The 15938-nt window shown below is 39.4% G+C and overlaps 1 protein-coding gene across 1 annotated transcript; it reads left to right on the top strand.

Moving 5' to 3' along the window:
* The first annotated feature begins 3476 nt into the window (after window positions 1-3476).
* On the top strand, window positions 3477-11080 carry fndc7a (fibronectin type III domain containing 7a). Its single transcript, XM_053330702.1, has 13 exons — window positions 3477-3512; window positions 4020-4038; window positions 4367-4624; window positions 4812-5072; window positions 5708-5965; window positions 6065-6319; window positions 6515-6769; window positions 7597-7854; window positions 8540-8797; window positions 9227-9481; window positions 9700-9963; window positions 10079-10108; window positions 11049-11080. The coding sequence occupies exons 1-13, from the start codon at window positions 3477-3479 to the stop codon at window positions 11078-11080; spliced, it is 2439 nt and encodes an 812-aa protein (XP_053186677.1).
* Window positions 11081-15938: the final 4858 nt, after the last annotated feature.

Here is a 15938-nt window from a genome sequence, read left to right as displayed (position 1 = left end):
AAAACAAATACTTTATATCCTCTATAGCTTTCTTTGCCTTATACTGTATATTTTGCCAGTCAAGTAATGTGTGTATAACTGTAAATGTTTACTCAGAAGGGGGCACAATGAGATCCATTTGCCATCTTTAGTTTGGGGGCAACACACACCACAGTGTCACTCAACAGATGAAGTGATAAACATAAACTTTATCTTTTCATGGCACCCCATGTCAGCAGATGTGTGTCACCTTTTTGTTTTGTTGTTTTTATTTTATTTGACCACACTGCTCCCTAACTGCTTGCTATCCAATACACTCAATGAGCTACAGGCCAAGGAGATAAAGTGAAATCAAATTAAAAGTAGGTCAGATTAGTAATATAACATTTCAGGAAAATCCCTCTCCGTCTTTAGTTAGAATGAGTATCAACTTTGGTCCTTTATGCTAATATGCTCATTTGATGCCTTTTATTGCCATCCTGCTGGCCTGTGGGTGCTAACGACACAGTGTCTTACTGAGTTTCTTTTGGCTTTGTGGCGGCGCTCCTGTCCCCAGCAATGCCTGCTGGTTCTGGGCTGTGTTCAGTTTTTGTTGTGGGGTGTTGAGTTTCCCTGTTGTTCTACAGGGGTATTAGTTCATTCCTGAACTGTCCCCACTGGCCTTTAAGAACAAACAAAGTTGTCTCACTGTTTATTAACCTGTAGGCCATCAACAGGACCAACTAGTTAGACTTATCAGAGAGAAGAAAGCATGACTTAACCAGTGCAGTTCATCTCAGATTTATACCAGCTCACCTCTACAGAAGCAGTATAGTTTACACATAATCTGTGAAAATATATTTATGAGACAGCACAGGCTCACAGCCTGGACAGCAGCAAGTCAAAGACTCACATCCATCCTGTGTCATAATCAGGTTTAGTTTAATAATGTCTCTGCTGTGGGATCTAATCTCAAATGTCCACTTATTTGAAATTTTAAGACATTGTGCAGTAAAATATTTCATCAGCAATCAATCAGTAGTCTGACACAAGCACATGAGTGTCTGTGTGCACATGTGCAAACTGTACCAATATCTGATCAAATATAATATCAGGCAGTCCTTCCCCAAAAATGTTTACTTTCCTGCATTTCTACTTGGATTAAGTCAACAAAACAAAGAGCCACCTGTTAGATTAGTTAGATTGAGGGTGCTATGAAAACCAAGAATGCATTAAGCACAGTTTATAACTTTTTAACAATGTTTCACATGAGGGTTGCTATTCTCAGTACTCATAAGGTCATCTTTAAAGTCTAACAATTGTAACAAAGCACAAACTCTTTGGATAAATGAAATGGTCTCACAACAACTAACTAACTCCAGTCCCACCTGTATACTTTTTAAACAGGTAGTGGGAGATCTTCTCAATAACACTACTAACCGATGTAGTTGTAATGTTACACAGGAATAAATAATCATAATTTTAACCTCAAATGAAAGCAGTCTGTAAAAGTCTAATAAGTCACTTTCCTACACTCAACATTTGACTGTTTATTCAGACTAGTGGCGGCTGGTGACTCAAATAACTGGAGAGGACAGGAAGAAAAGCAATTATTTTACACTAGTTGGCTATTTTTCGTATGTTATGTTCTTATGTTCAAATTCAGGCTTTGCAGAGACCTTTAATGGGGCAGGTGCTCAAAGTTAAAAAGGGGCACATGGGACAAGATTTTAAAACACCAACATAACTTACTGTAAGTTATAGCAACCCATAATCAAACAGGATGTGACGGCCACCTTAACTTTGAGGTTTGCAGGTTTGGCTCCTGGCCTTCAAGATTTGATTGGGATGCAATGATGTCACGTGACAATTCCAGTTGCTTGAAGTTTGCCTTGAAAGTTATTACTATGGCCCTCATCTTTTTGAGTCACCTACTGGCCAATAGTAGTGAGAAAATATTAAAAAAGACTTATCAAGTATAGTTTTTGTGCCATTCAACAAGGTAGCATCAAATTGGACTCTCAAAATGGAAATCATCCTTGCACATGGTAAACAAATCACTTAATTCAGCCCCATTTGTCCCATGATTTAATGATGATATTCATGACCATGTTGGAGGGAATAGGATTCATCGTCCCTTCTTTGGGCAACTAGATGTGGGGCATTTGGATTCAGCACAAATCCACAGGGGGAAAACCTGATGACCTGTGACATTGGTCTGTTTTTTTCTCCTTTGTCCTCCCATGTATGCTATTAAAATAACAACATTCATGTTTTTTTAAGTGAGGTAAACCCATAGTCGAAAGTTGAGTCTGAGGCTTTCTCGGTGGTCAGTGGTACAAATAATCAATTGCAAGAAACAATTTGCATTATTTAGCACATATTGATAAATGCTGGAATATTACCTGTATATACAACAGTTTAGTGATTTGGGAAATCTGATATTTTTTTGTGCTTTGAAGTCTTTCTCTCCTGATGATGATCTCATTCATGTGAAGTCTATTTGATCCTCTTTCCACTTTTGGCCTTTACTCACAAAAGAGATTTGTCCTTAGACTGTCCTTGGGGATCCTCCCAGCCCATCATCACAATACACACCTGATGCAGATACTCAGCCACAAGGGAATACAAAGCGAATATTGGATAAAAAGTCACCTTTTGTCACATCATCCATGACTACCCATGAACCAAACAAGTCCTCTACATGTGGTTACATAAGGAAGCTTCTGTTTACTGGTTTGACTCATTAATCAAAGTTATGGCCTCAGTTGATTTCTAAGCAGATGAATTTACTCTGTGTCAGAGAAAATAAATAAGTATATTGAGCACATCCTTAAGCAGATAATACTTTATCACTTCCAAATGCTTTACTTCACTGACACCTGCCCAACAGGTAACATCTACATTTACTAATCTTGAAGTGTTTCAGGACAAAATTACTCATTTCTGGAAAAAAAATGTTTAATCTGATATCACAGATGTTTCAACCAGGAGAAATCAAATATTGTTTGGATGAAACCTTAGGAAGGCCATAAAACTTTCTTCCAGACACACCTGGCTCAGAAATAGGTCATCGCTTGTATCAAATTATCTCTTTATGTAATCCACATTTTCCTCAACTGGGATGTCAATTTAGGTCACACAAAATATTTAAGACTAAAAGAAAACCATTTGCAACAATTAATGTATTTTAAAGACATGATTGCAATGTTGAATTATTTTTTTTCAATCTACATCCTCATCTAACAAAGGTGAGCTTCCTCCTCTGGCTCTGATAGGCCACCCAAACACCCCTGAGGGGAGGAGTTACAGCCTCTGGGCTCTTTGGTATTTGCTGAAACAATAAAGGACCTGTCGGTTCATCTAAGAGAGAGAGAGAGAGAGAGAGAGAGAGAGAAGTCCAATTTAAGCTTGAGCTGCTCCCCTGAAGTCATTTTGAGAAACAGCATCATACATCTCGCCTCCAGGCAGTGGCTCTGCATCAAAACACTGAAGGCATGTGGACAACACAGTTAAAGATGCAAAAACTTTTGCTTTTATTGGCCTTCACAGAGGTAAGGGATAATCATTTCCTTTTTTTAACACTGATTTTCTCCAAAATATTTGACCAAAAATAAGAAGAATATTTTTATAGAATGTGCAGTAGTTGACATGTTTTCCAATCTTTGATCTCATTCATGTTTTATAATGAATAATAGTGTACAGAGGGACGACTTTTCAAACACATGAACACAAGCTCTTTTGAGTGTCAGTGCTTTCAACAAGTGTGTGTGGCATGCCCAACCTTAGCTCAATAGACAAATTCATTCCGACCTGAAAGAAATACCTGCACTGAAAGTCCTGAAATCTGTGTTGAGTGAAGGTAATGTGCAGCCTGCTGCCTCTCATGCTCCGAGAATATGATACAGGAGATAATTTGCCTCAGGATATAATGTGAAATACCAATCGCTTGCTACCCTTGGAATGATGTCCTTGTCTTGAAAATGCTGTGTTTCCTGTCATTTATCATCAAGTCATTTCCTTGTTTCATTCACTAACCTGACATGTTTTGTCATTTTCAGATATGCATTGCTACAAATGGTAAATAAGCCTCTTTTTGCCTTGATGTATTATACTGAAACTTAAAATGCAAACTTCCTAAATTTGATTAAAGGACAGGATCAGGTGCCCATATGAACACTGACACATTTTCTTGCTGTAATCATTCCTACTTCTTATACTAACCATTAAGAAATCCCTAAAATAAAACACATTGCTTAGAAGTGATGGGGGACAAAATTCACAGTCCTCCTTCAGTGCAAAAATATATTTAAATGTTCATGTGAAGATAATATGATAATATGACCCTTTTTAACCTGTAATCATGCTTCATGAATGTATCTGAACATTATTATATTATCTCCTTCAGACATCACTCTGTCAGTGTTTACCGTCACATCAAAGAGTATGACAGTGCAGTGGAGTGGACATACCGGTGCTAGCTCATACAAGATCACAGCAACACCCAAGAACTCTCCGGAGCGGCCAGTCTTTGCTCAGTTCAGTGGTAACTCTGTGATGGGCTCAGTCAACTCCCTGTCACCAAACACGGTGTACACCATGCAGTTAGAGGCCATGGACAATGCTCTCAATGTCCTCAGCAGTGCAGCAACTGAGGAGACAACAGGTCAGTAACAGTACTGAGGGCAGTTGAGGAGGAAACTGACTCATGGAGGAGATTGAGATACTTTATTTATTTTGTTTGTGCACCACTTTTATAATATATTAACAGATAGAGACAGAGCTCCTACTTTAACTTACTGCACCTAAAAAGCTCTAAATCTAACTAACTTTATGTCTGTCTTGTTTTCCAGCCCCTGAAGTCCCCAGCATTGAGCAGGCCTACTCCAAGCACAGCGACAGCATCACTGTTGAGTTCACAGAGGTTTCCGGGGCAACCAGCTACATCTTGAGGGCAGAGTCGCAGGCCGGAGATTTCTTCTCTGAGACAGAAGTGAGAGGTTCCCCAGGAACCGTCGTCCAGCTCCAGCCCTACACTGGCTACAAACTGAGTGTCATGTCCGTCAACAAAGGGGGGCGGAGCCAGCCCTCATACCCCATCAAGGCCAGGACAGGTGCAGACAAGTCTCTCACTTGAGTCCTAAAGAGACTACACTTCAAACTGTATTAGAGCATTTTTAAAAGACAGAAAATTCAAAAACTGATGAAAGATCTATTTTCGATGATATTATAACATGATAACTGAATGACCAATTATGATATGTATGATGTATGAAAATGAATTAATAACAATTGTTAAAACTCACTTTCACTCGCCCAGACACCACACATAAGAAGCAGTTTACTCAAGATGTTAATCAGCATTTGAAGAGTGAAACACAGCCTTTCTGTTGTTCTTGTAGGACAATAGTTTGGTATCTTACTCCGCCGGCCATAATGGTGTGTCATTTCACTGCCCATTGTCACACAGTCTCTACTTTTTGCTGCCAACGCAGTAGGTTGGAAACTGTATCCATCCCTTTGCTATATAATGCTCTCATAATATGAAAAGAGAAACCATGAGAACTAGGTTGTCTCCCTTCCCGAAGGAGAACTGAACGTAATATAATCACAGAAAACTTGATTCCATTTCACACCTCTTAGAAAAAAAAGTTGTCAGGGTAGATTAGAAGTAAGAAATCTGTGTTTTTGTCCATTTCAAAATGTTGTTCCTTTTTTTTAAACACCACTCCTTACTTGTATCCTTTAGTGGTGATGGCACCCAAGTTAAACACCACCTCCCCCAGCAACGACACCATCCTTGTGACTTGGTCCCCCGTTAAGCATGCTGTCTTCTACACGCTCTGCATCATCCAAGAGGGCTCCAGCACCCGCCTCAAACTGAACACCACTGACATCACTGTGACCTTTGATGCCCTCCAGGCAGGGACAACATACTGTATCAAGGGCACAGCCTGGGACTCTGAGCGTCGTGCTGGAGACGACCTCACTGTCTGCCAGATCACACGTAAAGATGATTGATAAAAGGAAGAATTAACTGAGACAGAGAATGTTAAAGTGAATCTAACAGATCTTATTAATCATCTCTTTTTGTTTTAATTTTCAGGTCCACCAAGCCCAGATGTGACTCACATTCAGGTGACTCAGGGTCGGTCTCTTGGGATCGCTGTGTACTGGGCTAAGGTGCAGGGAGCGGAGATGTACGTGGCCTTGACCTCTAATAGCCAAAACTGTACCACAAGCGGCATTAGTTACTGTAGCATCTTTCCTGTGGAGTGCGGCCAGAACCACTCTGTCTCTGTCACAGCCTATAATTCAGCTGGACCCAGCAGCCCCTCGCCATCAGCAGACTACATCACATGTGGGTCTATTACACACAAACACAGTGACTATTTGTATACACACAATCCTTTCTGGAATAGATTTACACTTTTAGAAATGTCAAAAGTGAGATCTCCTCATCTCAGCAAGAAAGCATATATAAACATATTTACGAAATGGCCTCAAACAAATAATGTTCACTCTTGTTGCTTATGAACCTTTCTCTTTCTGGTAGACCCATGTCCACCTGAGAACATCTGGGTGGAGGAGCCCAAAGCAGGCAACTGCTCAGTGGTGTGGGACGAAGTGCCGCTGGTGGAGTACTACATGACTTTCATAAAGAGGGACGATGGCACAGAGAAATCGTGTAACACCACTGGAACCACCTGCCCGTTTTTCTGCATGTGTGGCTACACTTACCTCACCACCGTCTTCCCCTACAACCAGGCTGGCTCCAGCCCTTTCGCACATGTCCGCAACTACACCACCAGTAGGACAGCCACCCAAAAGCACCAAAATACCATCACCAATTCATGTTTTTCTGTGATATCTTTAAAGTACATAGCGTAATTTTGGCTATTATGGCGATTATGTACTTTAAGAATCAAATCGCCATGACACAAAAGTTGCTTGAAAAACCAGTCACAGAGAAGATTTCATCTGGGTTATATCTTCGTACAGTTATTCTATTGTCATGTTGTAATGGACTTTAAGCAGAGATTGTTTGGTGAGTTCACAGAAACATTCACAGCTAAAGCTCCATTTGTGGCAGACGTTTAACGCAGGAAGACGCCCAAATCTACATTTTGGTTTCATAACTGGCTCATTTGGGTTTGTTACCTGACTTTGACATCATACATCATGACTGCAAGGCTTTTTGGCAGCTGACTCAAAAATCTCAGATATCGGAGCTCTGCTGTATTCTCCACCATGTCATTGTTGTAAAAATAGGCCTTTTTAGTAGCAGATGTTCTGAGATCCCATGGCAGGAAAAGCACAGGTGTAATCAATACCATTAAAATTGGCTGTAATCCATTATCCATTTCCATGTGCCACTTATCTCACAAAACCACTTCATTGGTATTGAGGACTCATGAACAAAGTTGTCATGATTGTAGTTACACCTGTTCCTTTTCTGATATGACAAGTCAAATGCTTTGTACAAACTGGCGTTGGCTGCTCACATCTGTGCACATTAAAAGATGAGGTTCAGCAGTAGTGCAACAGACTTTCATGTACAACAAAACATGTGAAACTGTCCTTGCCCAGTGTTAATTATTTATTCCTGTACTTCTCCTCCCTGCTTCATCCCCCTAGTTCCTTGTTGCCCACAGGGTGTTTCCGTGAACCTGGTTTCCACCGAGACCCTGGAGATCACATGGTCACCGGTCAAAGGGGCAGAGCTGTACGAGACAACGGCAACACAGACCAATGATGTCATCCACTGTAATGACACAGCACCGGTCTGTGCACTGTCTGACCTGCAGTGCAACACAGCTTATTCTGTGGTGGTCACACCCTGCAGCGAGTTACGAGGATGCAACCGCACCTGCACACCACACACACATGAGACAGGTGCTGATGGGTTATTGCAAAAATACATTAAGTAGAGTAGCTTCTCCAATCTCAAATACACACACACACACACACACACACACACACACACACACACACACACACACACACATACAATAAGTGAGGGAGGGGATTCTGTCAGATGAGTTGATAAACCTGAAATATTGAACAGCACTGATGTAAAGGTAGAGTTTGACATTTTGGGAAATACACTTAGAGAAGATTGATACCATTCCCATTCAATTTAATGTTACTACCAGCGGCCGTTTAGCTTAACTTAGCACAATAACTGGAAACAGGAGGAACAGCCAGCCTGGCTCTCTCTAAAGGCAACACCATCTGTGTTCTATTACCTGAATGATTTTAATTACATCTGTTTTTCAAAAAATTAAACAATCAATATACAATCTATTAATTAGTAAGCTTAAGAGGTGCTGGTAGGCTGATTTTGTTGTCTTAGAACAGGGCCAGGCCAGCTGTTTCAACCTGGTTCCAATCTTTACACTGAGCTAAGCTAAACTCATCCATTGCTATGAGAGTGTATCAATCCTCTAATTTTACTCTCAGGAAGAAAGCAAATAAGAATATTTCCCAAAATATAAATCTATTCGTTTAACATCATTTCTAACTTTGCAATTGCACACTGTATGTATTTTTGATATGATGCCTGTCTGTTCTGCTGCAGCTCCTTGCGCCCCGGAGATCCTGAATATGACACAGTCCGACAGTTCCTCATACAGAGTCCTCTTCACCAACCCAAACACTCAAAACACAAATTACACCATCACTGCCGTCGGACGCTATGACAAACACACTTGCAATACAAGAAACAGCTCCTGTGAGCTCACACAGCTGCCCTGTGGTTCAACCTATGACGTCATGGCAGTAGCCACCACAGCTGTAGGACGGAGTCTACCTGGATACAGTAAACCTTTGGAAACAGGTACGACAGTATGACTAGTCATCACTACCACAAAATGACTTGCTTTGGTCAGAGTGGTATAATCTGTGTAGTAAGGAAAACTCCCTAAAAACCTTGAAATAAATGTACAGAACTCATGTGCTTGATTATACTAAGCTGAGGGTCTTTACATCCTCTCTTACTGTCCCTGTTGTAATAGATAGAGAATAAAATGAAACCAGCAAAAAGTATGAAAACATGCAGCTCCCAGCTAAAAACTGGGGAAGCAGATGCTAATGCTGATAATAATAAAACAATGTTTGTTTTCCTTTTCATGTTACAGAAATGTCAATATTAGAGAAATCAAATCCTATTAACCTGGTTATTTTAAACATGTTTATCACTTGTGATCAAATGAATGGAAGTGAAAGCTTTACAAATACTCACACCAAGTGTATTTCTCTCCTCAAGGTCCTTGTTGCCCCACATCTGTGAATGTGACCCAGGTCACACAGGCTATGACCAACGTGACCTGGTCAGCCGGTCGTGGAGCTCGTTCCTATATCACCACACTGACGTCATCACGTGGACATGCCAAGTGCCACACTCTGGACACCCACTGCCTGATGGGATGCATCACCTGTGGCACTAACTACAGCGTCCATCTGGAAGCCATCAGTAGCACCGGACACAAGTCAGAGTGCAAATATCATGGATTCTCATCAAGTGAGGACAAATACATACATGCTACATGTATACAAAGTGGCTATTTGAGGGTGAGGTATTTGACTTTAGACATTGGACACAAAAAACCTATTTACTACTAAATACAGGTCTGTAGTTAGTTTTCAGTTTTCTTCATTAACATGCAACAAAACCCTACTTCAAGCTAATTTCTTTGGAAGTATTTTTCAATCACTCAACACCCACTCATTTTCTTGTAGGTCCCTGCTGTCCAACAAGTGTCAAGCTCTATCGCAGGGCCAACAACTCCTTGAGGGTGTACTGGCGGTCTTTGGGTCCTCAGATCCAGAACCATACAGTAGAATTGTACGGGACGGGAGCCAACTACACCTGTATTGCAGCTGCTGGCAGCATATATTGTGATATCCAGGAGGAAACCTGCGGGGACGTCTACACAGTAGTGGCTGCACCGGTGGGACAGGACGGGATCAAACTTAGCTTCTGTCAACCGAGGACATACTCAGGTGAGTCATAAGTGGATTTATACTCTTCACTGAACTACAGGACTAATATCATGAATTTAAATCTGTATTTGTGGTAACAGCTGCATAAATGTGTGTATTTTTGTTCTATTCTCAGTTCCCTGCCCGGGAAGTAATGCTGGTATGGGTAAGTATCCTCAACAGTAAACCTCACATTTTCTTTGAAGTTAAATTCATTTTGAAATTTGGGCATATATAGTGTATTTACTTTCCTGCCAACTTGTGGTTTTATGTGGGGTTATGTTCCAGACTATTTCTTGACTGGTCGCAGTAATTTTTTTTCAGGAAGTACCTGCACCCAGCCTATTCAGGCACACATAAATAATTGAGATATAACCATAGATGTATTATGAGTGCTGGATGCTCCACTGCTGCTCAACCATCAGCCAATTTTTCCCAGTGGCCACTTGTGGTGTTGCAGCGAAAAAATCCCCCCTTTGGCCCCAAAATAATTTCCCCCATAGACCACCACTGTAAAACAGACTCCTGTAAAACTGTTGACAGGACATCTTAAACAGCAGACAAGGTCAATTATGACTCTTTTCTTTTATGAATTTTTGACCCATGGAGGTTTTATATTTGTAAAACTTTCCTTGAACTGACAAAAGCAATTTAAAAATATGTGACGTCATCACAATATAAAGTCTATGGGCCGAACAGGAACCTGTGGGCAGGGCCAGCGGGGAAACACGCTGCTGCATATTCAGTGGGCCACATAATGCAGAAGTAAATCCAGAAGCTAGAAACATGTTTTTGGCGTATGTGCCATCTGAGCAATTCTTACAGGAGTGAATGGGTACCATTTTTCGTCCAGTATCTAGGTCTTATAATTCATCCATTATTAGAACGTGTTCATTTGTGTCCGAGGCTAGTTTCTTCCTGTTAAGCTAAACTAATTGGCCACTGCGGTTCCAGTTAAATATTTAGTGTACAATCCTAACCTATCTTCCTATGTAACGCTCAGACTGAAAAGCTAACAAGCCAAAATGTGGAATGTTTCAAACACAAATAAAGTTATAACCTGTTTACTGCTACTGCACTGAAATCTCATCTCTCTCTTTCTGAAGTGATCTCTCGTGGAAGACGAAGCGTGCGTTAAATGTGGTGAGTTCTTGTTTTTCAAGGCAAGATAAGAACATTGTCTTCAGAGCACATGGAAGCCAAGTTATGTAACAACCTGAGACAAGCAACGTGCTCTCCTTTACATTTACGTGTGCTGATTGTGAACATGTGTGAAAGATATTGATAAAAGGCCGCTTTCTCAAGAGGTGTCTATTGTACTACTTCACAGTTTCAGGCGTATCCTGTGACATCACATGCGTCCATTAATTGACTGTGCCTACAGGTAACAATAGATGTGAGTGTTTGAATAGAACAAGAGAGACGCAGAGAGAACATATAGGGAAGCATAGCTGAGACTGATATCTATCTGTCTTTACCTCTTGAGGATTCATGTCTTCCTGTAAAACATGGAGAGAAGAATGAGAGGAACGTGACTCAGGGAAATGAAGATGGAGAGCAGCTGCAGGAACGTGATTCAGGCATCTTATTGTGTCTGTGATAAGCGGCTGTAAGATGATAGATATTTAATAGCTACGGACTAAGTATGACAAAGCTGTATTCAGCTTTATGCATCTAAAATTTCACAAAGAATATGATGATTTATTTTTCACGAAACAACCACTCATCAGTGCTGAAACCTGATGAAATAATTGTAATATCCAGTTTTCCACCAATTGCAGGTTGATTATCTTTCTCTCTAACTTATTTTCTCTTGCCCTACAGTGAAACGTCCCCCACCCGCAAAAACAACCTCCCAACATGGCTACTGTGTTTACACCAACGGCAACTGTGAAGATCCATTATACCCAGATGAAATATCACTATTGTTTAGGAATATCTCTGCTATGCTGTTACTGTTGTCTTCAAGATGATCTATATAGAGTCTGACAAATAAATATGAAAAAACAACAAGCTGAAACACTAAATGAGAGCACAAATAAAGCAGTAAAGAGGGCTTTGGGAAAAAAATAGACTACACCGTTAATGACATTTATCATGTGTATTTGAAAATACTCTACATATTAGGCTGCATTTGATTTTACTTTTTGCTGTCTAATTGCTCATGTTTAATCACTGCAGTTGCTCTTTCATGAGTTGATGACTATATAATTTCAACATGTAATGATATCTGGTAAAACTTAAGAAAAAGCAGAAATTGAAACTTTACAGTACAGCCCCACATAAACATAGCAATAATGGCAATAATTATTTTGATATAAGATTGTAGGACTTCTCAAAGTAGGAGACCTCCACACGGCTGCGTTAGGTCTCTGGGTTGTAAAACTGCCCGGGTGGTTAAAGTGGGGCAGTGAGTATCCATCTCGTCAGCCTGGAGTCATGTACGGCAAGTCCTGTGGATGATACGTCTGATCAGATTGCTGGAGATAGATTCAATGTTACCTCCGCTTTCATTGGATTTGTTTTCCTCCCGCTGACAGACGACAACAATAAACAAACATTGTTTTTGCATTACGACAATGTGTGCTGTCATCATCTTGTGTGGGTCTTCATTATGATGTAGAGATGTTCTGTCCCAGTGTGACACATGAGCTATATTCAGTCCTCCAAAATAATCCAGCAATAAGTCAGAGAGGTTTTGTAAAGGAGGTCTCACTTACACAGAAAACCTGCTATGGAATATGGATCTCCTGACTTTCACTGGCCTTAAAAGTTGTATAACTGACCCAAGAATCTCTGCCTGAGCTTATTGCACGTATGTTTTACATTGCAGGGGTGGATGATGAATGGTGTTGGTCCATTCGGTTGATTAGTTAATAAAGGCCACTTTAAAGTAGAAGATAAAAGCTGAACTGTAGTATTACACTAGAATACATACAAACAGAGGAACTGAAGATTTATAAACCTTATGTGAGGTTTACTCTCAGAACATAAAGGTTGTAATTATTAGAGTACAAAAACCTGTACTCCATGGGCTTACAATACCCAGAAACCCTAACTCTAACATTACCTCCAAAATGTCATGTCTGCAATTTGACCAAATCAGTGTACCACAGGTATTGAAACACTGTTGCTGCCAATCAATTCAAAGACATTACCAGATACTGTACTGTTAAAGCATAATCAGTGGAGCATTGTCAGTAAATTTACATTTGCCAGTAGCAATGATGTGATCCCTCACCAGCTTCCCATCTGTAAATATACCAGTTGTGTTTACTAAGTATTAAATCTGGTAGGCAAATTATTTTCACCCCTTCACCACTCAGTCTGTAACTTTAATTACTTAAGTACCTTTACATTTATTTCAGAAGGAATTGATTCACATTTATATCAATAACTAGCAGCTATGTCAGTAAGTTAGACATTAAAGTTGATTCTGATTCAGGTTATTTCCTGACAAAACCAGCATGGTGGCGCCAAAATCCCAGGGGTGCACTTTCAAAAACAATTACAGGGCTGAATCAACTAAACGTGCTCGTATTCAAGAGCGTTTGGACACAAGCTACTCGATACTTAGCTAGGTGGATACTTTTCAGTGTGATGGTGTCCAAGCTGAATTCCAGGCTTCTCACAAAGGGACGTCATGCTTAAGATGAACACGAGTAGCCGGGTAGAGGAGTCAGAGGTGTGAACCTTTTGTCAACGCTTGCAACACACAACAAGCTATCATATTCATTTATGTAACACCTTCAGCAGAGTTCACAGAGCTTAACATTGGGATGCTTTGCATATTATGAACAGGAAATCCCTGTAGTCACACATGTTAGCTGTTCTTAAAGTTCCGAGTTCATTATTATTTGTAGTTACGACATCCTGGGTCACATGAAGTATGTAAACAGATTTATTTCTTATCAAGAAATTAAACTCCATTGATCAATTAAATTTGAACTAAAATGTCAAAATGGCATTTATTAAAGAGATTGAGACAACAAGTCAAGTGCAAAACAAACTAAACATTATACCAATAAAACAGTGGTTCTCAAACTTTTCCACATCAAGAAACCCTAAATGGACCTCCATTTGATTAGAATTGTCCCAGGGTCCATCTGATAAGATATTTGCTATAGATGCTTTACTCTAGAAAGTGTATGAAACCCAAAATATTCATACTTTCATTGTGTTACTTATGGATGGAATTATATTGAAAATAAATTATCCTCCTTAATAAGTTTATATTTCCCAAAGTATGATTCCCTGAACCCTACTTTACTTCATACTTTAGCTCTGTGACATCAAGAACAACAAGCTCTTAATTGTATAATACAGACCAACAGTCAGGATTAAAGGGACATTTACATATATCTAGCAAGACATCTTATATTCACCATCGTTTATCACTTGCAAAGACCTTACTTCTAACTGGACATACATATAGTCATAATGCCATTTTTGGTTTAGTACCACCTTACTTAGGTAGATGGATAACCTTTAAACAAGTATGAATGGTTTCTATTCTTTGTAAACCTTTTCAAATGGAAACTAAACAGATGCTGGTATTTTAGCACCTGAACATGTGGCACTGTGATTCATATTGGTGATTTAATAAATCTGTGGTGCTGATTTGTGATCTTCTATATTTTGCTCTATTTGTGTAATATTGTTTAAGTCTTTTTAATTTCAGTGAGACTTTCCTGGTAAAAAGTTAAGTAAAAAAGAAACCATGTAACCCAAGACACATTTTTGTATACAACTTTTTGCTAACCTAAATAAGACTTAAGAGGTCAACTATTATACAATTCTGCCTAATGATGGAGCATTTTCAAGATAAATTAAGTAGTTCCAGGAAGGATGTGGCAGGGGATTTTGGGTCACTTCTCAGTCCCTCAGTATGTTATACAAAAGAGATCATATTATGTTACAGCAGGAAAAGCCTGTTTTCTATATGTGGTCTGCATTATCAAAAAAATATAGATATTAAGAGAAAAATCACTTTTTATGATGAGTATTGCAGTTCATGTTTTCAAAGCTAAGTTGCTCTAAGACAGATATAAAGTCCACATTTATGAGTTGTAATATAAGCTAAATATTCCTGGAACATTGAGTGTAAGGATGTGGTGGTGGACTTTTTCTTTGTTTCTCTCTCATGATGACAGGGCACCCACAGGCATTTACTTGTCCTCATTTAGGATGTTCTGATTGGTTCCCATGAAGTTGATCTCTAGTGCTCAGCCTGTAAAGATTTCAGATGAGCTGCTGCGTGCAGGACATATGTATGGACATAGTAACGCACTGAAACTCTGACAGTCATCATGGATAAGATGTGGACGTTATATTCATCAGTCATCCTATTGGCTGTCATACAGGTACTTACACTTTCTTTTAAATTCTTTTTAGCTTTATTTTTATAGTACCATCACTTTTGCAATAATTTGTCATTAAACCATTTTTTTTTTCTTCTTAGATGCAACATGTTTTGGCTACAGGTGAGTATGCTCTTATACAATTAATGAGAGGAGAAACACTTTCAGTGACTTGTTGGGACCTTTTCTTTTTCTTTTTTTTCATTATTGGATAGATGATAATGTTTTGCACTGAATATTTTAAATCCATATATTAGTACAATGGATTACAAGCTTATAGCTGTATGTTTCATCCTAACAGATTTATGGCTCATAACACAGTGTACGATCCTATTGTCAGAACTGTGATATCAAAATGTGCCAAAATTGTTTGAAATTGTTTGAAATCGGATCAAAATTGATATGGACTCCATATTGAAAAACTTAAAAAATATACTTGAGGAAATGTAGAAAATAACGCAAATCATATTACAGTAGCTGCTGGTGGTAAAATGTTCTGGTAATTTATAAATATATGTGAGACACGCTGCTGGGGACTGGAAAACTTGGATACCATCAGACTGACTAAAGATATACTTGATTTAAAATGATAGTAACTGCTGAGGAGGTTTCCATCTCCAGATAACAAACATCCAA

Source organism: Scomber japonicus, chromosome 12 (assembly GCF_027409825.1).
Source record: "Scomber japonicus isolate fScoJap1 chromosome 12, fScoJap1.pri, whole genome shotgun sequence".
Taxonomy (NCBI): Eukaryota; Metazoa; Chordata; class Actinopteri; order Scombriformes; family Scombridae; genus Scomber; species Scomber japonicus.
The sequence above is the reverse complement of the archived record's forward strand: the minus strand, read 5'-3'. Positions and strand labels throughout refer to the sequence as shown.